This window comes from Osmerus mordax, chromosome 19, assembly GCF_038355195.1.
Source record: "Osmerus mordax isolate fOsmMor3 chromosome 19, fOsmMor3.pri, whole genome shotgun sequence".
NCBI lineage: Eukaryota > Metazoa > Chordata > Actinopteri > Osmeriformes > Osmeridae > Osmerus > Osmerus mordax.
Genome location: NC_090068.1, coordinates 6,399,895 through 6,424,000, shown reverse-complemented (window position 1 = coordinate 6,424,000; position 24,106 = coordinate 6,399,895). Strand labels below are relative to the sequence as shown.

General features: G+C 45.5%; 3 protein-coding genes across 3 annotated transcripts; 1 reads left to right on the top strand and 2 right to left on the bottom strand.

The window, feature by feature from the left end:
• Positions 1-2,176: 2,176 nt before the first annotated feature.
• Positions 2,177-6,455, top strand: LOC136963520 (ras-like protein family member 10B). The gene is made up of 3 exons (XM_067257671.1): positions 2,177-2,413; positions 3,482-3,606; positions 6,182-6,455. The coding sequence occupies exons 1-3, from the start codon at positions 2,192-2,194 to the stop codon at positions 6,450-6,452; spliced, it is 618 nt and encodes a 205-aa protein (XP_067113772.1). The 5' UTR covers positions 2,177-2,191; the 3' UTR covers positions 6,453-6,455.
• A 3,325-nt stretch (positions 6,456-9,780) lies between these two features.
• On the bottom strand, positions 9,781-18,790 carry LOC136963541 (GAS2-like protein 2A). Its single transcript, XM_067257689.1, has 6 exons — positions 18,433-18,790; positions 17,809-18,044; positions 16,730-16,837; positions 16,270-16,366; positions 14,657-15,056; positions 9,781-11,641 (listed from the first exon to the last, which is right to left on the bottom strand). Exons 1-6 carry the CDS (start codon positions 18,788-18,790, stop codon positions 9,781-9,783), a joined length of 3,060 nt encoding a protein of 1,019 aa, XP_067113790.1.
• Positions 18,791-19,710: 920 nt separating this feature from the next.
• Positions 19,711-23,753, bottom strand: mdh2 (malate dehydrogenase 2, NAD (mitochondrial)). The gene is made up of 9 exons (XM_067257440.1): positions 23,578-23,753; positions 22,220-22,388; positions 21,971-22,054; positions 21,672-21,781; positions 21,416-21,541; positions 20,849-20,926; positions 20,405-20,504; positions 20,171-20,322; positions 19,711-20,006 (listed from the first exon to the last, which is right to left on the bottom strand). Exons 1-9 carry the CDS (start codon positions 23,638-23,640, stop codon positions 19,875-19,877), a joined length of 1,014 nt encoding a protein of 337 aa, XP_067113541.1. The 5' UTR covers positions 23,641-23,753; the 3' UTR covers positions 19,711-19,874.
• Positions 23,754-24,106: the final 353 nt, after the last annotated feature.

The following is a 24,106-nucleotide window of genomic DNA, read 5'->3' as shown; positions in this document are numbered from 1 at the left end:
ACGGACTTACTGTGTTTTGCAACAGTAAGGAGACGAAGAAACAAACCCTTGAAACGGTAAAACTCAGCTGGTTGCCAGTGCGTAACTGTGCGTAAAAAGTATGGCTGCGTGTTAAATGTCCCTCAAATAGACACAATCTTCATAGATAATTTCTTACACTCAGGCGCAAATGACTTAGGCTGCTTGATTTAGCTGATTTTTTTCAATTGGAAAATCATGATGAGACACCATATCAAAAGTAAGCGACCAGGGACGTAACGGACACCCTTACATTTGGTATGGCAGTCATCATTATTTACATAGATAATAGATAATAGGATACTGATTAGGCTTCACCAAACCTTATTCAAAATTGTAATTTGACGACAGCAGTTTGATGTACGTGGGCATATCGATTCAACCCCCCCCCCCCCCCCCCCCCCAAACACATACACACAATATTTGGACTGCGTGTACCGCCAGCCAATAGGGGGGGGAAGATATGGCGACGAGGTGTGGGGGGTGGGGGTTGCGAGGAGGTCTTACGACTCTGCACTCAAGGCACCTGAGCCACTTATATATTCGTGGGAAGTCAACGAATAAGGTTCTACACAGAACAGCATCACGGCAGGTGAATATCTCGCAGCAGACCACCTCTCTCCATCCTTAGAGCACCTTACTTGCGCGCACGGTAAGCATGTATTGGAATCCTACAGCAGTTCCGCAAGATATTAGATGGAGTTTGTACACACAGTATGTCGTTATTCTGTCGTTAATATGATGTTGAAAATTTTTTCCAACTTGTAAACATTAGATAATTAAGGTAATGCATGCTTTTAATATCAACTTGTGTAAGTGGGGTGGGTAAATAAAATCGAGTTTATGCCACGAGGTGTTTGCAAGTAGAATGCGCACAGTTGTACCAGTAGGCTAGGTTATTTATTGTTCTAGATTGATCGTAAACGATAGTAGATACCATTTCACATTATCAACATGTAGACTAATATCGTACATCAGTGCAGTTCGTGTACTTTCCGAGCTATAGCCTACCATGAGCGGGTAAAGATCGTGACGCTGCTCCACTTTTCAGGACCTGACCTCAATGCTGCATCTACCCGTAGTTTCGTCTTAAACTTTGACCATAGGCTATATAATTTCTAGCTTTGTAGCCTACGTTAATGAGAAAACGTATGAAATTATAAATCTCATAGTGAAAACTGGCAAGGGCCACCCAGGATAGCTTACGACGAGAGATTTGACCCCTGAATCTACTGTACCAAATATTTGCAAGTGTTTAAATCGAGTTCAATAAATGGGTGTTGAAAAGTATTCAAAACATTTGAGTCGTTTGAGATTACGATTTTATGATTTCGTTGCCTGGTATTCATCTTGTGATGCTTAAGGGTTCAGTGTTATTGTATTTGACCAAGTGCGGTAATAAGTGTGACGCCCTAATTAAGCATAGGTTCTTAGTAATGAGGTCAGTAAATGCAGGTAAGGCCTAACTGCTGGTGCTCTACGCTACCCAGGGCTGTATTTAGCTGTGCAGGTTCCAAAGTCTTGTACCGATACATAAAGTACATGTACAAAATGCCCTATGCCCTATATATGTACAAAATGCCCTTTCAAAATATGAAAGGGCATTTTGGAATGAATGTGACTGTCTTTATTTCACTTGTTTGATATTTCTCCATATCATGATGTCCTTGCTCTATTCTTATTGTTGGTTGCTTAGCAGCCTTCTGCCATTGTTTCCTTTTTCTGAATTAATAGGCTTTTGGTGGTTTCCATGTGTTTTATACCAACTGAACTAACAAGCATTCTCTCTCTTGCTGTCTTTTTGTCTGTATTCTCCGCCATCGCATGTCCTATCACCCTTTTTTCAATCCCCCCCCCCCACACACACACACACATTCTTGTCTCTGGTCCCATTCCCCTTCACACAATTTTTTCTCTCTCCCTGAATCTGCTTTTCCTGCTCGTGCTTCACCCATCTCCACCCCCTCCTTCCTCAGTGCTCTGGGGGGTGCGGGTGGCCTATGAATGAGCCGACGCCAAGCCCAGCTGCACACCCGCCTCTGCGCCCGCGTGTGGACTATGCGGTGCCCTCGTGGTTCTTCCACCCTGAATGCACTGGCCCGTGGTTTGCGAGAACAGGGAGGGCGGCGGGGCGGCCGCGGGCAACCGCGGGGCTCGCGGGGGAGGCGCCCGGATGCCCCCTCCCTTCCGGATCGCCGTGCTCGGGGCGCAGGGCGTGGGCAAGACGGCCATCGTGCAGCGCTTCCTCCACGATGACTACAGCGACCGGCCCGCGCCGGCGCCGAGCCGCGCGCGCCAGGTCCACCTGGCCGCCGCCGTCCTCAACGGTCACGTGCACGACCTGCAGATCACGGACTACCCGGCCATCGCCAGCTTTCCTGGCAGCAGCCTGCAGGTACGCTTGCCCATCTGTTCCACCGAGATGAGGCACAGAGGAGATGATTAGGTCGCGCCGTTGGTCGACACACCTGCAGGTTGAGGACACTCGGGAGGCTTCTAGAAAAAGGGCGTGGAAGTAAACGGAGCCGTTGAGATCTTCGTAGAATCGATTGAAAGAAGTAGCCGCTAGAAGTGCCGGGTTCTGTCTGTTAATCACTGCGAGAATTAGAGGGACCTCGTTTGTAGACAATAAGGGTCATTTGTTTTCCGGCCAGCCATATGGCCTGAAAACGTGAACTGCGTGTATTAATGTCCCGCGGTATATACTATATGCCCCTCTACATAACCCTTTCATCTGGCCTCTCAAAAGCTATCTCTCTCTTGACCCACATGCACACACCTGACCATGACACTCAAATTAGAGCCTGCTGAATCAGCTCTGTCATTGGTGAGTAGAGGACAAGTAGCTCTGTATTATTTCCAGGCACGTCACATGAAAGGCACAGCACTCTTTCATCTCTGCTGGTCCAGGGATCTGGTTCATGTCAGGTTGAATAATGCATCATACAACATGACACTTGAAAACAAATGTCAGAAATGCAGAACGGATTGTTGCTTGGTCAACATGAGTTAGCGAATACATCTTTACATGAAGGTGTTAACTGCACTTCCAGTCAAGGGTCAATATTTATATTTTCCCGTAAGATTTTGGTTCAACGGCTGAAGGTTTACCAGATCAGCTGTATATTTGTTACTTTCCTAACAACTACACAGTACATATTATGTTAGTGGTAACACTTTTTAAAATATGTGTTTTCATTTTTACATGAGTGGTACTTTATTCTGATGGAGTTGCCGCAAGCACTAACAACTAAAATATAGCTGTTACTGTGAGAAACAAGTCAGCAGGAAAAATAGGTTAACCGTCAAATTCATCAACCGTGGAAGTCTTATAAAAAATCAACCCGGACTTGTATTGTTTGCTGATAGGGATAATGGACTCGAGCAGATATGCGTTTCAGTGAGCAGTCTTACTGATGATGTCATTATCCCTGTCTTGCTCCCCCTCCTCCCCTCACCTCAGGAATGGACAGACACTTGCTGCCGAGGCATCCGCAGTGCTCACGTCTACATCCTGGTCTATGACATCTGCTGCTTTGACAGCTTTGAATACGTCAAGACCATGCGTCAGCAGATCCTGGAGACCAGGTGAGGGAGGACTACGGCACCTGCATGACAAACGGGGGAGGGGAGGGGGCGGGGGCGCTCAGTTGTAATTACAGTAACTGCCTGGGCCGCACTCCGCAATCAGGACAAGCGGTGGTGGAAAACACAAGGAGCTTTTTTTTGTTTAACACCCACTGAATTCAGGCGTAGGTCACGAGGGCACTTGAGACCAAGGGTTCTTGTCATCAAGGCAGCTTCTCCTGAGAATCCCTACTTCATTGCTGTTTGTTTATGCGTGTCTCTGGTTTGTGTCTCATGGAACTGAGGAGGTACGACAGCTAGACCACAAAGTATCCTTGGTGGACATGAAAAAGTCACGGCGGATGTCTCGATCTGGAAAAGGACTTGAGTATTTTGGGAGCCAGGAAAATTTCAAGTGCTTCTCAAACTGTACTGGAGAACACAGTAAATGAGGAGGGAATCTCAAATATGTTCTCCATTATGTTTGGAGAATTGCAGGAGGCCAAGGGAAGAATTCTAATAAAGAATGTATTAACTTTCCTTTTTATACTTTTAGATGTGAAGTTGAATGCCTTGCTCAAGGGCATATTGACAGTGTCAGTCCCACTTTCGTTTTTTCTTTGTTTGATATCACGCATGAAGGTGCACTGGGACCTTGTTAACAAGACGTTGTGTTAGGGGCTTCCTTAAACTGCCTCCTCCTTCACAAGTCACACACAGGCGAGGAATTTTGAAGTGTTTAATTTGTTCCTGAAACCTGATGATTACCCAAGGACGAAACTGACAGCTTGTGTTCCCTATGTCCCATGGGACTGTCGTGTAGGCGCTTTCAAGACTACAACCCATCAAGTATCTCGTCTTTGACTAGTCTGTGTCATTTGCATTCCCCTTCATGATAAAACAGGTCCTAACTCTGCAAATATGCTTCAGTGAACATAATATGGTGCAGACGCATCCAGCCGCGCAAGCTCGAGATTTCCCAAACTCCTTGTGGGCGTCTGTCGGAAAAGCCAATGATTCCTCCTCCCCTTTTAATCCATCAAACGTGCTCCCAGGTGCGTCGCCGTCTAGTCTGCGTGTCCCCTGCTGCGCCTCCGCGCCGACGGGACGTCAGCGCCGACGTCAGCGCCGATCCGGAGATGACAGCAGGGATGGCGGGGGGGGTTACTGGCGGAGGTCACCTGTCGCCGGTCGTGATGGATGGGGAGGTGTAGCCGTCCCGCCGAGCTGCCATCACCTGAGCTGACAGGAACTCTACGCTGGCCAAGGCCACTCGGAGGCTAATCGGTGTCAGGGCTTGCCTCTGCCAATCATTGATGGGGGCGGGCTTGGTTATTACGCTCCGGTCCGGCCTGTGCCACTGTGTTCGATTTATGTGCGCCCTTCAGAATCGGCTCGTTAAATGAATGTTCAACACAATACGAACTCCCTCGGTCAATATCTGCCTCCAATACGTGTCTCCTCCTCCGTCGCTGTGCCCTAATTAAGATAGTCTTACTTCTGCGGTTGGTTTTAAGGATTTGACAGCTGAGGAAAAGTTTTTACCTCAGGGAGGGAACTGTCACAGGCTCTGGTCTTCAGTTTGAGGGGGATAAGGCAGGAGACAAGGGCTGAGTGCAGATGCCCGGGGAGAGAGAGAGCGAGCAGAGTGACTTCCCTAGTCTTACTCACAGCTCTGTCACGAGGGGTCCAGGTACACAAGAAAGGTGAGGCCAAAGTAAATAAACAGTTTGTCCCCAAAGCTGTTGACAAAGTCAAGTTCTGTGGACAAAAGGAACCTGACAGACCAGGAGAAGGAGAAGGGAGGACAGTCCGGAAAACATCAGCGCTACAACTGCACTGAACAAGCATACGCTTTTCATTGACCTTGGACTCACAGCAGAAGAACAACCTTCAGACAATTAAAGAGAGACAGACCCCCCCCCACACACACACACACAGTCACCCCCCCCCCCCCCCCCCCGCTCCCCAGAGCCACAGAATACCGCTGTGTGACAAGAAGGGATCTGTACAATTTAAAAGCCTCGTTTTAAGGTGTCCTTTATTTCCCACGCTAGGGTTTTCATTTCAATTTGGCAAGGGGAAGAAAGCTTGTGCTAACATGAATATGTTAAAAGTTTCTGGATTTTGCCTCATGAATAGGTCAAACTATCTGAAAAGTAAGCTTCTGTATAATGTCCTTTTCCCCACTTCTGAATACAATTTGAATTTTGTTCGACATGGTAGATAGGGATTGGGATTTGTCGCTGTAACTGAAAGGCCTTCTGGATAATTTCCCCAGAGTTGTCCAACTAAAGGCGGATGGTTATGTATGAGATGTATTTACTTTTGTGTGGTTTTCTGTGTGTGTGTGTATGAAATGCAAGTGCATGTAGAAGTAGAGTACAAGAAAATACGTACAAAGAATAAATACCAGACAGTGTTGCTGGTTTCTCACCAAACACTTCTCAAGACTTCATTTGTGCAAGTGCTTAGCCTTGCAGCTGGTGAAATCATTTAACAAACAATACACACAAGAAATAGGACTTGTTCTGCAATACTGAGTGAAACGAAATGCATCTTGCCTCACTTGACTAACTAACTGTGCCCCTCTCAGGATGGTGGGGACATCGGACACTCCCATCCTCATTGTGGGTAACAAGAGGGACCTCCAGCGGGGGCGGGTCATCCCGCGCCACAACGTCTCCGACCTGGTGAGGAAGAGCTGGAAGTGTGGCTACGTGGAGTGCTCCGCCAAGTTCAACTGGCACATGTTGCTGCTCTTCGGCGAGGCGCTGCGCAGCGTGGGCTGTGTGCGCTGCAAACACGTCCACGCCACCATCCGCTTCCAGCGGGCGCTGCGGAGGGAGCGCTGCAGCCTCATGTGACGGACGGGTCTGCCCAGAGAGGGTAGCCTCGGGAGGGGCAGTGGCCGAGCAGGACTGCTGAGATGTGATTGACTAGAAACCTCCAGGATCCACTGTATACCTACTTACAACTGCCCTCAAGTTTTGCTGCTGAATTCATCCTTGATCAAGGATGGGGAAATAATTATCTTTGTAAAAGTTACCACCTTTGATCTTCTCCTTAACTTAGAGGCAGCTACTTCAACCAAAAATACCGGCTGTCTAATTATTTATACTCAAATGCACTCAAGGAACCTTCTAGCATCTGGTAGTGGCTCCAGACAAACAGCTGTTTGTGTTGTGGAAGTAACTTAGAGGTAATTCATGACATTGCAAATGCCCCAGGCCCCCTACAGAGTGAGACTGTGGCTGGCATCTGCTGTAAAGAGAGCAGACTAACCTAACCCATGCTGTCCTGGTCTCTCTAATGAAATTGAATTTAGCACCTAAAGTCCAAGGTTGTTGAGTATGGTGTGGTCAGTTCTCTTTAAATATTAAAAATATGAACTGATGAACTGTCATTCGCCTTCTGTAAATCTTGCTGTCCTGTAAATCAGCCCTATATTGTATGCTTTGCTTTAATTGCAAATTATACCAATTTGTGGGTAATTGTGGCCATTAAAAGGATGGCAACAGACTTCGGTTCACCTCCAGATCATTTTAGGATTAGTTTGGATTTTTTACTTGTAAATGTTCATACTATAGGGTACACAAGGGTTATCTTGTCTGTGTATGCCACTGGTAGGCCCATGCAGGGGCATAGTTTTTTCTTTTTCAAATTCAAAAACTAAATTTCAAAATGCAATAGGCCCACCTGCTTGAATTCAATTCTACTTAAATTCCATAGAGGACACATATAAAAGCACAAGTATAGAAAAAAATTGACTCAACAACAGATTACTGTTGATAACTGATTTAAGCAAACAAAAACACACGGAAAGACTTTCATTAGTCTTGAATTAAATGGTCAGTTGCAGGCTTTGGAAGATTTTACTGCTAGTGGTGATGACACTGTGTAAAGAACAGCACAGCCGCTGAAAATTACTGTTAAGTTTCTGTTCAAATAAAACAATATTTTTTGGTGCTACCAGTCTCTGTCATTTAGCACTGACAATTAACTGTCCAATGACCATCTCTTGGTCAGACGCGTGATTACGTCACTGTAAAGAGAGCTACTCCTCCCTCCTCGGTGAGTCTGGTCACGTTCTAGGAAGTATAGAATACCTCAGAACATCACTCCCTCCTTTGTCTGTGCCATAGATCTTTGCCCATTTGGATTTCTTCCCGCAAAATACCTCATCATTATACAGTGCATTTCACCTTCACCTCCAAGCAGGCTTTGAGTCACCTCCCATTCAAATTCACTATTCACTGAAGTCTCTCGGGTCATGTCTATTTGCTGGAGAAGAAAGGGCTTGGCACAAAACCAGAAATTGTAAAGAGGTTTTGAAAGAAGCTTATGTAACATATCTGGATCTGAATTGTGATGTAGGTCAGTGTGACCGCCTGTCACACTTACATTTGTGAAGCAGCCTGTATTCACCCTCAGGCATACTACCATAGCAGAAACCAAATAACATAGGTATCTGTGAAAAGGCAAATATCTTAATCCCTGAATTGATATCAGTAATAGTGAAGCAAAGCGCTAGATGAACATTGTTTCTGAACAGCACATATGTCTACGGTATCTTCCCAATCATTTTATGAGATTGGGCACAATTAGCAACTGACATTTTTAAGCATATGCGTAGCTGATTGAAGTGTAAGATTTGGTAGGGAATAGTCCAACTGTGCTTGGTAAACTTAAAAAGGTTATTCAAATGTTACTTGGTCCCAACTTGGTCTCTGTTCCTTGTTTACCTTGTGTTTTCTTGTGCGTAAATGCACGTCTTTGCAATGTCACGTAGCCACACAGCTGGTGAAGGTAATTGGAGATCTCCTTGTCTAGTTTGAAGCTGTGTGCAGTGTGACTTGAGAGCCAGTCGGAGGAACAAGCGCAGCTGCTGTAGTGTGACGGGCTGCAGCTCTGATGCAGGCTATTTATAGCTCCAGACTTGACACCCCCCCAGCATTATGCCCGAGGGTTATTTATAAGACTGGAGTCTGCCACTGCAAACTCAATACACACAAGGTGACTGAGACACTGGCAAAGTATTACAATGGGTTCTTGGCAAAGGCTGGATAAGACACACTGTAGGTCAGTAGAAGATATTTTACTATACGACATATTGACAGAAACCAAACCCTTTTGTCATCTATAGAAAATATTAACTGCAATAATCTTTTATTCCACTGAGGCATGTAGGAATGTATCAAAAAATATGAGGGAAAGACAAATAATAAATTGTATTTCTTTTGCAACAGAATCATTTTTCGTGAGAAGCATACAAATGTGTCCATTTGTGCTAACTTGTAGCGGTGGCAGAATTGAACAAAGAATGAAAAGTAATCGTATGTGTGTGTTAGTGTATGTTTACCAAAATGCACTGGAGCGCAGCCATGCCTCAATACCTGAGCTCTAGGTGTCTCCGAGGCCACCTGCTTATCTTCTGTGCTGTTCTAGAACAGTTCCTCCAGTGAGTCCAACGGGTTGCTGTGAGAAGGCCGGCTGTGTCCGATAATAAGGTCTGAAGGTTTCCATTCTCCCTGGTTTCCTGATGCCTGCTGCTCTCTCCCCGTGCGCGTGTGTGTGTGTTACTGTCTGTGAGTGTCCTCTGCTCTCAGCGTGGTGTACCATTCAGAAAAGTGCATTTGGAGATGAGCCGAGACCTGCTGTGTGCAAAACTGAAACCTGACCTCCAAACAAATGGATCTGACTCACACTTAAAGTGTCATGAATTACACAGCAGAACGACTTCTTTTCCAGGGAATGCACAATGTTTCGTGGTTCAGCATAGTTTTGGGTGCTGTTGTGGGGAGGGCAATGGAATGGCTCTGCATGACGTCAGCTACCTGGTAGGTGTGGTAACACCTTTCTACATCAATGCATGAAAGCTTTTGAGCTGCTCTTTCCAACATCCTGCCTCTCATGAAGTCAATGCAAATACATCTGACGGCACCGGGTATACAGGCTCTAATTAGGCCATTAAAATGCTCATTTTTCACAGTGGAGCGCTTTTTCGTTTAAGGAAACATATCAAAGCCACCGAGATTTGAAAGTTCATCAGTCTCTCTATTTCACCACACATCCATCCTTCATTTGCTCATTTTCTCTCATCGCTGCCTGGACTGATGTCAAAATGATTAGTCACATCCCTATTTGATCATAAGTCCACATGGTCTGTTCTGGTGAGGCCCCTTTTGTGAGCTGCTAAACCCAAGACTCATGTTCCAGATCCTCTGCTGTTTCCTGGCTGGGAGCTTGCCTCTGTTTTAGCCTAATTGGATCATCGTTGCCATCAGGCTGTCTGTGGCTATGAAGCCTCCCATAGCTTTCCAAAGAACTCTGCTGGTTTGCCTGGATGTTTGAGTTGAGTGGACGAGGTCGTTTCTGTGGGTTCGGCATGTCTGTCGTAGCTCCTCCAGGGTCCTCCGTGGTTTGACTGACCCTGTAGGAGACGGGGGTGGGGATCCTGGAGGGCTTCTTCCCGGGTCTGTGGTCGTGTCTGGGTCGGAGTCTTGGGCGGAGCTTCAGTTTGTAGATGGAAGGCACTCTCTCTGGTTTCTTTAAGGTCCTTCTTCGTCTGAGAGAGCCAGGTCGGTGCTTTTTCAGGTTCTCTGGCTCTTTTGAGTCGGGTCGAGGATTTACTGAGGCTGATTTGGTGGTCGTGCCGCAACGGCTAACGCTAACTCTGTTGCTCGTGTGAGGGGGGCTTTTACATTCAATGGGTGGCTCTTTAGACTCAACACTGGATCCAAATGAGGACCAGGAACTGGTCACTTTGAGGGTTAGACCTGTGTCCACCTCTGCACTACTGGACGCAAGTTTGCTGCCTCTAGAACCGACTGTGTCCGCCCAGCTCTCCACGTGCGCCTTCACTGGCCGCTCCTGTCCTTGGGAGAGTTCAGCAACGACCGCGTCATAGCTAACCTGACTTGGACGGTCGAGACTTGCAGCATATGTGCTGGGATCTCGTTTCCGGCTTTCTGGGGCAGTCTGATGTGAGTAGTTGTGGTTGCGGTCCCCCTGGTCACTGCTTCGGCTGTCGTCATCCGAGTCGACGCTGAGCTGGCGGAGGTTGGCCAGGATCTCGTCTTCCAGACTCTGGTACAGACTGGCTTCCTCAGCTGGACTGATGGGGGGAGGAGGAATGAAGAGGTAGCGTTTCTCTGTGTCTCCCGCTCTACAGCCTTGGCTACAGACCTTGTGTGAGTCAAGCTCATCTAGGCTCCCTCTAAGTTCACAGTTAATAATAACAGAAGAGGTCTTCTCGGTAACAGGGTAGCCAGATGCATTTTGTCTGGACGGGGGCTGCCTTTTCGTAGGATCCGTATCACCGTTTGAAGAGCTGTGTGAAGTGTTGGTTGAGTTCATTTCAGGGGTAGATGTCTTGTTTTGAACCCCCCTAGGGGTTCCACCAATGGGACTAAAGGACCTAACTGGGGCCTCCCCGAACGAGTAATCCCTGTTCTTATTGGCAGGGCAGAAGGTGCGAATTAGAGTTGGCCTTTTTTGTGGAGGATTATCATTGTCGGGCTCCTGGATAGTGATGGTGGGTTGCCTTGTGCAGTCAGGAGTATATCTAGCTGGACTGTAACCTCTTATAGGGGTAGCAGGTCTGGGTGTACAAGGCCCTCCTTGCCTCAGGATTGAAGAAAGGCTGGAATTATCGGTGTGGTTGGAGCTCTGTCTGAGCTTGGAGGCAAACTGGGATTTGGTCCAGGTTTGGGTGAGCCTACTTTCCAGCATAGACTGGGACTGTGGTTGGAAGGAGTGTTGGCCAGGGGGCCTGTGGAAGACCAAGGGGGTTTTAGATCGCTGGGGCTGGGGTTGGGGCTGGGGTTGAGGCTGGGGTGTGGAGGAGCGATGGGGTTGGGGCTGGGCCTGGGGCTGGGGTTGAGGCTGGGGTGTGGAGGAGCGCTGGACGGGGCAAGGAAGGCTGCTGGTCAGGCGCGGGGTTGGGGAGGAGCGGTTGGCTTCACGGCCTGTCCTGGTGGAGGAGTTGAATGCCGAGTCATATTTCTCTGCTTGGAGGTGCTGAAGTGTGGGAGTGGAGGCACTTTGTCTCAGTCTGAAAAAGAAGGACCTAGATTACACACACATCTATCATGTTTGGGCGTACCTCTGCTTATCAGGACTGTCAGAGGTGACCTTCACACCCTCATAATAGCTCATTTGTTACATTCTTGCAAGTGGGCAGATATCCAGACACTGCTCTAAAGCTGGCGTTCAGAAGCTAGTGCATGACCTGTCATTTTCACAAAATAAAAATAAATTAGGATTTGAATTGAAACAATTGGAGCCATACAGATGCAGTCTCTGACCAGATATACTTCAACTCTTCCCAATCTAAATCCAAAACGTCTGCTGTCAACAGTACAGTACATAGTAGTTCTACGGATTCCCCTGATCACACTGGATGGACAGACATCCGGTTCTTAGATGTCAACTAAAGTTTCAAAACCATCCTCAGAAATATCAGTGTATTGTCTCTTCCAGAGCCAGACTTAAGTGACTATGAAGCTGTGTAGAGATCATGCACCAAGGAGGTAATAATCCATATTCTGGTTACCCTACATTCAGTTTTCCTGCAAGACAGAAACTTCTATTTACCAAGAAATAACTCCCTTGAAACTGAAGAGTTTGTTGACAAGGTCATTTTCCAGCTGGAACACATAGTTGTTCCAGTACTTGTTGTTACTGTACTCAAGTGAGAGCTTACTGTTATCTGAAAGCTTTCCAGTCCGGTGCACTACAACACTTAACAAAGAGCTATTACATTTACATTACATTTAGTCATTTAGCAGACGCTCTTATCCAGAGCGACTTACAGTAAGTACAGGGACATTCCCCCGAGGCAAGTAGGGTGAAGTGCCTTACCCAAGGACACAACGTCATCTGGCAGAGCCGGGGATCGAACCAGCAACCATCTGATTACAAGCCCGCTTCCCTAACCGCTCTGCCACCTGACTCCCCTATTATGTCATTCAAGTATGTACTTCCTATTCAGGTCTTGCAAGCCAGCAAAAACTCCGCATCATTGAAAGGCTAACACTATCAGCAAAGCCTTGTTCAGATCTTCCTTAAAGAGTCCTTTAATAAACGTGAATAGAACCTCATGGAATGTTGGATGAAATAGCAGTGACAAGGTCAGACTCAGACACAACCCTGCTTCAATCTCCATCTGCAATCTCAGATGCTGTAGAAATGAAGGCTGATAACCTCTGCAGTCGCAATCTCTCTAAAGCTGGGAGAGTCTGGGGGAAATATTTTAGAGGACAGTGATTTGCGCAAATAGCTAGTTTTTCACCTTGAGCCAATGTTCCCTTAGGAGAGAGAAAAGAGCCACCCTTAACCAAGAGGAGACCAAGATAACCCCAAGATTCCCCACTGCCCCACGTCAGAGATCTGCCATTGGCCAATGAAAACGACGAATGGAAACAAGTCAAGTTTCCCCCGGCTGCAGTCAGGGAAATCAGGTACAAACTAGTCAGCTGCGCTGTAGTTTTGAGACACCGTTTGACTTTGTTGGTGCCCCAGGTGTCAAATGAGAAGGACAGGCTCAAATGCTGACACACAACATGGTGCCGCAGTCTTAAATTCGCTGAATCTGCTTGCTTCTCACTTCCACAGAGAGCTTTCAGAGGCTGTCCAGTGAGGCATTCCACACAACAGACACTAACCTACTTTTTGCTCTAAATTTATTTCCGTTTTATCTCTCAAAGTTTGGGAACTTTGAGAGATAACTCCGAAACTAAGCCGGGCCACTACGTCAGAACCTCGTCTGCAGAAGTGGAGTGAAGGGACTTGATTCAGGAATAAGAGGCATGGATAATCCCTAAGAATCTCTCAGCTGTTACATGCTCCACACAAGATACAAGGGCACCGGAGCTGCAGTTTGTGAACAGCCTAATGACATACCAGTCTTAAAGGATTATGCTTGGGCTTGCATATGGCATATTTGTCTAAATTAAATGACGACCCAAAATACAATCATTGCTTCCTTTTTTTGTCCTTGCTTTGATTCAGCAAGAACAAGATGTCCACAGATAGCCCCGTTTGGGAGATTAAGTGCTAAAATATGCAATACCACACTCATCTCTCAGATAATTACACCTCTAGCAACCATTTGTGCTCAAGTGGTCCACAATAACACATTGTGGCACGGCATAAAGTTGATTCATTTTAGTAATCTAACCTGTTATGAAGGACATTAACAGGGAAATGACCAAACACAAATTAACTAAATGCAATTGGGAATTGCAACATAATAATGATTATTTCAGGCTGTTTTTACAGCCTAGATAAACTTGGTCTCAACACAGTCATCTCAGACCCATTAAAAGTTTATTTTTTGTAGGAGAAATGTTTTTAATCAGAGAGATGCTTACTCTAGGAATAGGTAAATGCATTTTTGAAGCTTTGTTTCTAGCCCTGCATAGCAGCTTTTGTCCTACTTGCGTATCCTGTAGGCCATTACTCTGAATCAAATACATGTCGAAAGGTTCCATTTAAAGTTGATATCCACACATTCCTAATCAGCATGAGTAATGGCCACCACATTAGTACTCTATGTTAATAAACATCCCTTGACTAGTTGAAGTCTATACCTGTGAATTTGCACTCAGTCACTGAATCTGCACCAGTAGTATTTGATGATGTTTCAACACCTGTTAAATAATCCGTTAAGGTCAGATAAGTGTTTGAAGGCTGTGTCTTGGCCTGGTATTTATGGCCAGTAGAAGCACCACAGCGATACAGCACAAGTACATTAGTCACTGTAAGCTGTTGGCGTGATAATGTGGTTGATATGTATAATAATCATTGAGGTTCTGAGGACTAGGAACCGTGCTGTGCTTTTAATGAGTATGTTAGGATCAAACTGTGTTGAAGGTCAGTGTGGCATTTACTGACATTAGCTGATTGATTATCCACTCGGGTACTGAAACCTCCCGTGATGGTCTCTTGAAGAATCGGACTTTATGACATTACGATAATGAACACGACCAGTGTCTGTCATCTCCCCTTACGCCATCGCCACACATTTCAGCTCATGGTAAAACATGATCTCCCAGGTCTCCCATACCTGCTCGGAGAAGGAGCCTCGAGTTCTCTGAAGGTTCTGAGCCCTGTGCCTGGAGTTTTTCTGGTGTCCCCGGGGCCTGGGGAGAGGGAGGACCTGGGGAGATGGGAGCGGGAGGCTCTGACGACAGGATCCGGGGTCCTAGACCCCGGGTCTGGGGTGCGAGACCTCGGACGTGGGCTTCGAGAGCGGAGGTCCGGCGACAGGCTGGCGGGCCTCAGACCCTTCCGGATGGAGGAGGGTGCCGAGGGGGTCCAGAGGACAGGCTGGAGCGGGATCTGAGCATGTCGGCTCAGGAGCAGAGCGGAAGGCTGCCGGGTCCCCCCAGTGCCGTCTGGGCGCGGCGTCAACCTCCCTTTGATCTCGTGGACCGGAGTGGCCGGGCGCTGGGCCAGCTTGTGGGCTGAGGATGAACGGGGAGAGAGGGAGGAGAGGAATGGAAAATGAGGGAGGAGGGGGAAACAAGGTCGTCATCTGTCACCTGTGCAGCAGGGAGGCTAGTAAACACCGCCGTCTCTGGCTGAGGTGAAAATGAAGCAGAGACTTCACTGCACAAGACTGAGCTTTAATGAGCACTGGCATGATGTTAATGGGGTGGTTAGGCAACGCTGCACACTTTGATAGCACTATGTTAGTTTTAGGAATCAAACCATGTTCACGCATGTGGTATATCAAATCTGCAAATCAAGTAAGTGAGTATATTTGTTGGTTTGGAATTGGACAGGAACAATTAACAATGACAGCAGTGTGTATGTTATTTTCAGGTCTCCAATGCTGGGCTGGTGCCAGATTAGACATGAAATGAACACTTTTTCGTTCTATTTCATCTATTAGTTAATGCATTATGCTAATTGCAAGTCAATTAAATGAGCAGATAAAAAGGATGTCCATTATTCACGGTAGGTTATGCAATGAGTCACTGTCAATTAAACACATGCCTCTCCATTAAAAACCTAATTCAATATTTCATGTCACTGTAATAAAACTACTACCTAAATAGGCTTACAACCATAGGGCATTCATTCCTTATGCCCCAACCCTCGTCTCATCAAAGAATGTACATTTTATCTTTTCTCTGTGAGGTCAAGGCCATAATGATTCAACGGTAAATGAGTCTTGCATTACAAAAGCGCGGCTCAGTGGTGTAAAATTATAGTAGCTCTGATGTCACAGTGTGACTCAGCATCAGCGTCATCACACTTGTACTTAGTCGCTGCACAGCCCAAAACAAGATGCTTCTTCCTTCTATGACAAGTGTGTGTGTACAACGCTATGGCTGCCATCTAGTGACTTACACTGAACGTTTCCCACAAGCTGTTTAATGATTAGGAATTCTGCTAATGGAATTTAGACTTTTAGGTTAACGATACTATAACTGTAAATCGTTGCCTTGAAACAATATGATGTCCACACTGTGCTAAATATGTAAGGACTCACTCTGATGACGTAAAACAATTGCACCTCAAAGGTTTATTAAAGCTGTATTGTAACACATTGGCGTAGTACAAATGAGATGGAGAAGTTGTCTCCGGAGCTGCGAGGATGGTGGCAAGCATACTGATGAGGTGTGCAGGTGTGTGGGTGTGTGGGGAGCGAGGTGAGGGGAGAGAACTCACAGAGAGAGCTGCAGCGGCAGGGGTCATGCTTGTCTAGATAATGCTCCAGGGTGTCCCACCCACCTCCCACTCTCACCATCACATGATTCCGCAGGATCTGAACCAGCACGGGAACACATGCATAAACACTGATGCATGTACACACACACACACATTACACTTGCTGCATAGGATGACTAGAAATATGTTGAGGATTCATAAGAAGATGAGTATTTGTCGCATGCAAATGTAGTATTCAGAAATAGTGATTCACAAAATAATTCAACGCCATTGTCTGGTCAGAGTGGGTAAGCATGACACGGATCTCTCGTAATTCTATTGAAAGGCATTTTGTTTGTGCAGCAGTGTATAGATGGGTCGGTGAAGAATTGATGGAGAGTTGAGAAGTGACAGGCAGAGAATGAGCTCAGCTGGATGGTAACAGGGATTGATGAGAAAATGAAGTACTCTGTCGACATACCCGCACAAATATAAGAGTACTGGAGTCACCGACTCTATATTTGCCCTCTGACACTTTGATCATAGGAAACTGAGTGGGACAGGTGCATCGGCTTATCAAGTGCTGGACCTGAGGAAATGGAGACACACACACACACAACCAAGACAGTATTTACGTTCCATAATGTAATTATTCCTTCACAAATGTATGGATGATTTGTACTACTTTATAGAACAGACATTTCATTGCTGTTTGTGCATTGTATGCTATGTGTGTCTTATTTTGCAATGTTTTTTTAATCTTATTTGTTATCTTCTTTCCTGGTTCTGCAATGTACTTAAGAGTGTGATTATGTTTTACACTTATGACTACATTAGTTTCCATTAAACCAAAAGTAAAACATAACCACTTGGGTGCACATTCTTCTTTTAGAGACAGGACCGCTAACTCGCTTCTCCATTGATGTTTGTAACTGCTTGTGTGTATACAATATATCAGGAAGTGTCTGTCGTAAATCACTGGGGCACACCACAAATCTCTGACATCTCAACAGCCAAGCCTTGAGTGTGGCTCTACTCTGGTCAGTAATATTGACCGTGTCCATGCCCCATCACTCACTCACTGCTCTGCTCTATAGCAACCTGAACAAACCAATCTCTCCCCACAACAGAAGTGTATAAATTGAGTTCAGTGACATCAGGCCATAAACCTTGTTAGCTACATTGCAGTCAATTGTAGATCAATTATTCATTAGCCACTGTAAATAGTCAGGTGGCTGAGCGGTGAGGGAGTCGGACTAGTAATCCGAAGGTTGCCAGTTCGATTCCCGGTCATGCAAACTGACGTTGTGTCCTTGGGCAAGGCACTTCACCCTACTTGCCTTGGGGGAATGTCCCTGTACTTACTGTAAGTCGCTCTGGATAAGAGCGTCTGGTAAATGTAAATAAACTGCCCATGAAACTAGTATAGACTGGCCTCCTTCTAGGTGAGGGATGATAAGTGGTTCTAATGGAGTCCTCATCACTGCTGAACTCCATCAGATATTAGTACACAGTGATGACAGTATTGCTCCCTAATTGGTTCCTTTGGTATAGTCTCACCATCTCATCCAGATTCTGGATGTTGGAGGCACGGCGCTGGGGTTTATCCAGTGGCGGGGTGACCTCCGGCTCAAGGTCCTCTTGAATTTCATCCTCTATCTCCTGCTCCAGCTGGATCAGCACTGGGGCAGCCATGCCGAAACGAGAGGCTCGCCGGGCCACCTCCAGAAGACACAGCACGACATTTTTCTCGTTCTTTCTCAGCACCAGGTCGTCCGTTTCAAACATGAGCACATCTAGAGAGGGAGAGTTATGGCACAGAACACAAGCGGTGCATGGTCAGGTGAATTGGTTTTAGGAGGTTGGTGTCTATTTTAATTCATGCGAAGTTAAGAATTGCATAAGTCCCAGGCTTCAGTGTGAATCGCAATTATATTATTTGTTGGTACATTTGTGTGTCATTTTGCTTTGAGATGATGGGTGTAAACAAGTGAGCCATAACAGCAAGCTGAAACCGAGGATTCGCTTTTTCACAATGGGCCAAGAGCTCTCCCTAGTGGCTCAATTAACCTACATGTTACAGCAAACACCTGTAAACGCAGTAGGCTACACATCCACAAGCAATAACAACTTGGAGGACTAGTTAATATTCATGAGGTATATCATAATAGATTTCACCCATACCTTTGATATCCATCTGCTGTCGGCACCAGTTTATGAAATTTGAGATGTTGTCCCGGGCTAGAAAGGTGGCTCGTTGGGCTGAATTTACAAAAGTGACACCGTTTTTTGGCAACTGGATCTGCTGCACTATTCCGAAATTCTGAATAAACTCTTCCGCGACTCTTGTGACATTATTGGCGTGGAAACAGAGGACGGAGCCAGTCTCTAGTATTTCCAAAATGTTGCTCACGTCGATTTCAATGTCATACAAGTCTTTCAGCCATTCTGCCAAATCCTCCTTCATAGCATAGAGGTATTCTTCGCTGGACTTGAAAGGCTTAATGCTTTGATGTGTGGCTTGCTGAATCCCGGTGGACATTGTGCAGAGAATTATAGGATAGCCTACGTGTTGGCTGGTGTGTACACAATTACAAATTAACTTCGCTTTCGGTCGTTTAAAGGTTGAAATTAAGTTTAAAAGTCAGCTGTCAAACTGTCCTGCCCACATTTACTTTTGTGCAAAATAATCTAAAAGTTTTTCCTGATTGCTTGTTTCTTGGTGCGTCGTTGCGGTGACATCCCGCACCAACCAGCTTCCCCGCAGCAGTGCCAGCTGTGATTTTACTGAAATCCAAACGTGTGAAATTTTGCGAAAATACCCGTCCAATAACTTGAATATACTCTTTCAAAACCATCAATTTGTTGATATTTAAAAACTAAACTCCTCTTGAAAATCAGCTGCAGACCTCACTTCAGTTTATTAGTAGTAGTGTAGCAAAGCTATAGTATGTTTTGTAGTGCTGCGCTTCTCCTTGGTTACAAGGTAGCGCGCTCATTCCAAACATTCTTCTTAACCATTTCATGACCGAGTCTGTAAAAGGCAAGTTTAAGTATTTTGTTTCTGAGATGCCTCATTCCGCGACATCATTACTATAGTTGTCCAAATGTATAACCTCAATGCACTGCACGTTTTGAAGACACTAAATATCTCTATTACCCCCTGTCCCTGCCATTATATAAAACACAAAGTGCTCTGGTTTAAGATGCCTTTATACATTTGCAGGAAGCAAAGCAAATCCTTCTGGACTGCTGAACAAGGACAAAACACAACTGCACATAATTCCTTGCAGTGACATGGAGGAGCCTACTTTGACATTCCAAGTGCTTTACAGGAATACCTAAATGTCTATGTAACATCTACAAAAACAAAAGCAGGGATAGGCAAGGATTCCAACATATAGTTGTCTGCCAAGTTTATCTCAATATATCTCAGATGTACATGGATCCAGTGCACAATGGTGAAGGAAACAGTTTATTGATGAATTTCGTTGCGCTTCTGATCAGTAACAAACAGCTATCGTTTTGTCAGACATGATGAAACTTGGACTCCAGAGAGACTTTGTCATTTTAAGTGAAAGGACAATATAAATAACCGTGGACACAGAGGCTGAGTCAAACCCAGCTCACTTCATGTTGACGACAAAGTCCTCTCCCTTCTTGATGGAGCCCTTGAGCTCTCCGATAGCATCGGCCACCAGCTTCTCCTCAAAGGCTGTCAGCTTGCCCAGCCCAAGGTTCTTCTCAATCCCATGTTTCTAGAACAAGACAAAAACACGTTCCTTTTGAGGAAAAAGAAATCTCTAACAGGGACAGTGATGAACTGTAATAATCAAAATGAGAAAAAAATTTGCTCTCTTCTTGGTTCAATATATCTTTGAACTGCCTTGAACATTTCTAGTTTTGACGGTACAGGACTTACCCCAAGGAGTAGAGGTGTGGAGAAGTACTTGCATTCGGTCTCTTCAGATCTCACGTATGCGCACTCGACGACCCCTTCCTTGCCGTTCATGGCATCCAGGACAGAGAAGGTGAACCTGGCACCAGCGTAGGCCATAGAGAGAGTGGCAGAGCCTGGGAGACACAGATCACTCATGTTACAGCTCATCCTAATCCTCGACGGCTGGCTGTGACTGGTTCATATTGCGGTCCGCACCTGCTCCAGCCTTGGCCTTGACCACCTCAGTACCAGCCTCCTGGATCCTGCCGGTCAGGGCAGCCAGCTGCTCAGCTGGGAACTCCACTTTGGGTGAACACTAGAGAAGTAGTTATTTCCCAGTGAATATTTGAAATACATTTGCAGGGTATTTTGCTTTTCCAAAGAATTTTAGAAAGACATGACAGATTCCCTTTTTCTCACAACAAATCCTATTATCAAGGCCCCGTAGAAAATCCACAGGCACTGATTCATTACCTCATATACATGTTGAAACCACTAGATGGCGACAAGCTATAGATAAAACATAGGGATGGTCCTATAGCACATTAAGTCTATGCATTGGGTCTTCTTGTAAACCACCATGAAAGACCTGAAGTATAAAAGAAAAGAGAGAAAAGAAATCCCATTCAAGTGAGATCTCAAAGTAGGCGTTAGTCTTACCTGTGAAATGAGAGGAATGATAGTCTTGCCTGCGTGACCTCCAATCACTGGGACATTAACGCGCGCTGGGTCAAGGCCCTGCAACGAGAAACAACGGTCAGCCATCTTGTCTTCATATTTCACTGATACATGGACTCAGGTATATACAAGAATACAGTACGTATTCCCTTAATCAACCATTCCGATTCCACTGGGTTCATTTGCAACATCCAACATCAGTGTAATCTCACTGAAACAATAGCTATGAGCAAGTATCTTTTCCACAGTCACTACACACGCACGTAAAAAGTGGCAGCAAGTGTTACATAACTGGTAACAGCTGTTAGAAATGTCTTCAGCAGAGAGAGCCGTCTCCTGCCTCCATTAGGTGTGCCTCTTTTTGCCTTGTCATGCCATCTGTATCTATTCATCTGTCAATAATCTCCAGGATAAAAAAAACAAGCTTTGACCAGGGTGGAACCTGCCTATCTGTATGACCTTCACTCTGGATGTGGCAATAAAGCAGTTAGCAATGCTAATGACCCTCTCTTTTCCCCCCATAAATAACAGATCATAAATATGACTTACTTTCAGATCTGCAACGAAAGCATTCGCTCTGACAATGTCCAGTGTTGTGACTCCAAACACTCTGTTGGGGTTGTAGACACCATATTTCTTCATGACCTCTGATGTAATGGGAATAGTAGAGTTGACCTTTCAATTGGGGGGGGGAAAAAAAAGATCCAAGACGTTAGACGTTGACGACAGTCATCGTGACCATGACTGTTAAGCCTCGTAAGCAGTAGAATGAGGTGCGTATGGGGGGGATGGAAGAGACGCTCACAGGGTTGGCGATGATGCAGATCATGGCCTCCGGGCAGTTGCGGGCACAGGCGTCAGCCAGGGTGGCCACGATGGTAGCGTTGGTGTTGAACAGATCGTCGCGGGTCATGCCTGGTTAGCACACAGAAAGCACTAAGACTGTGCACCTCCCGAGTTTCAGACTAGCTCCAAACTAATAAGGGAGTTGGGAGAAGGTCTCAAAAACCCATTTACTAGTCATTTCATTTAGAATTGAAATTCGAGTCGATTATGAATACATCATGAAATCAGGTGGTTTCCCCAGCCGAAGCAGGACCTTACCAGGCTTCCTGGGGACTCCAGCAGGGATGACAACCACCTGACAGCCCTGCAGTGCAGCATCCAGCTGGTCAGCACCCATGTAACCTAGCGAAGGAATCACATCTTTTCAAGGGAGGCATTTGAACACATGGCACACTCGTTTTAAGCAATCACCTCTGGTAGAACTCTCATCGGACACCTCAGTGCTTCACACATTTGAACCCATTTAGCCAAGCATGCATGCATGCTATGCTAATGCCACTGTCTTACCAGTGACCCGGGCCCTGGTCTCAATGTGGCCGAGGTCGGCAGCCACTCCGGGGGTGTGTGCGATGTCAAAGAGGGAGAGTTCACCGACCAGAGGACTGTTCTTTAGCAGGAGGGAGAGGGGTTGGCCGATGCCCCCGGATGCACCCAGCACTGCCACCTTGGCATTGTTCTGAGGGAAGAGGAGACGTTGGTTTGTTGAATACATTTATCAAGTAAATACTTTCCCAGGGGGACATGTATCTAAATATATACATTTTGAATGTGTGCAATAAGGCAGCAAAACCAGCACCGTTTTATCCAACAGTTCTATTCACGTTTGTCCGTTTGAACACCGTGATTCCTGTTCCTTTGCTTTAAGAAGCGGTGAAACCTGCGAATGCTCCTCTCATGTTAAGGTCAAAGGTTGAGATCATATTTTTGGATCAAACCTCCTGACCATTCTTAGTTGGTCACAAGTCCTAAGGAGATTTAGATAAATTACCATTCAGAGGATTTCACAGGCGCCTCAACAAAGTGATCTTATTAAACTGTAGGAATGTAAACCAGTGAAGAGTAAACTTGAGCAAAAACAGTCCTTGAAGGTAAACAGCGCAGACAGCTAAGTTAGTGTGTTGCTGTCAACAAATATCCACATGATTTATTTGTTGCCAGTAACTACCACAGCCAACAAGAAGTAAATAAATAAAAAACCGTGTTGGGTAGCAAACAGGTGGTTAGCTACTGTTAATCCTAATCTTAAATAGGCCGTAGTATGAGAGAGCAAGCCATTACAAGCGTCCAAGTAGGATACAAGTAGAACCCGGCCATTCTATGGCAAGTTAGTTGGTATGGAACAACCTTGTTCAACGCGTGGCGTGTTAATGAAACATAATCTGGACTCCAAGACTGTCTTGGCAAGAGTATAGTTTACAACCCTTTACCGCAGGAGAAGTGCAACAATGAGCTAACATGAACCAATTTAACGATCAGCTAACGTAAGAAAGTCTATTTTACATTGGAGCTCAAGTTGACCTTTCTGAACATGACTGCTCGAGAATCGTAGCGTGAACCTGAAAGCTAGACTCAGGTAGCTAACGTTAGGTAGCACAGTTGTACAGTAATGGTAGCATATCAAGGGGGGTTTCAGTCAGTCATACAAGCTAACAAACATTATAGCCAGGCATGTAGCTCGAAGGTTAACTATCCAAATCAACATGACACACAACTAGCCTACTTAGGTTTATTACCACAGCCAAAATTCTACTCTCCATAGTACATCAACTCAAGCTAAACTACATAGTGCAAGCTAGCTAGCTAGGCTAACGTTAGTCATTTCACTCAGAGGTGACACTGTCACTGAGAGATTAAATAATATTTACCTGTGTTGAAGTGGACAAGCTTCGAGCTATACAAACTGTAGGTCTTGCTACGCGAGAAAACATGTTGAAACGTTACTGCTTGGCTTGATTGTAACAAAAAATGATATATAGTGGCCCTCTGTACACAGTGACTCAAACGTCCTCTAGCTCAGTTCCCGGTCGAGAGAAACAGCGTACAGTTCAACCTATGTTAAGTATGGTGGGCAGGCTACCACTTGAGTTACATCTCGCTGATTGGTGAAGCTAGGAAAATCTCTGTTTAGGATTGGAGAAATATAATGTCAACTACAAATTTAAAGTAACAAACTTCATTGGTCCCTGGCCTTTTCCTGTTACTGACTGCGAGTTGATTTGATATTTCTATTAGGTGACACTTTCAATCAATATATTAATAAACAGTATATTGTAATTTTCAGTTTCACTAGGTATCTTACATAGATAGATAAATGTACCGTCTGAAGTAGTGTGCAAAAATGATGAAATGCAATATTCTCTGTTAATTGATACAGTTTATTGCACAGTGCGATGC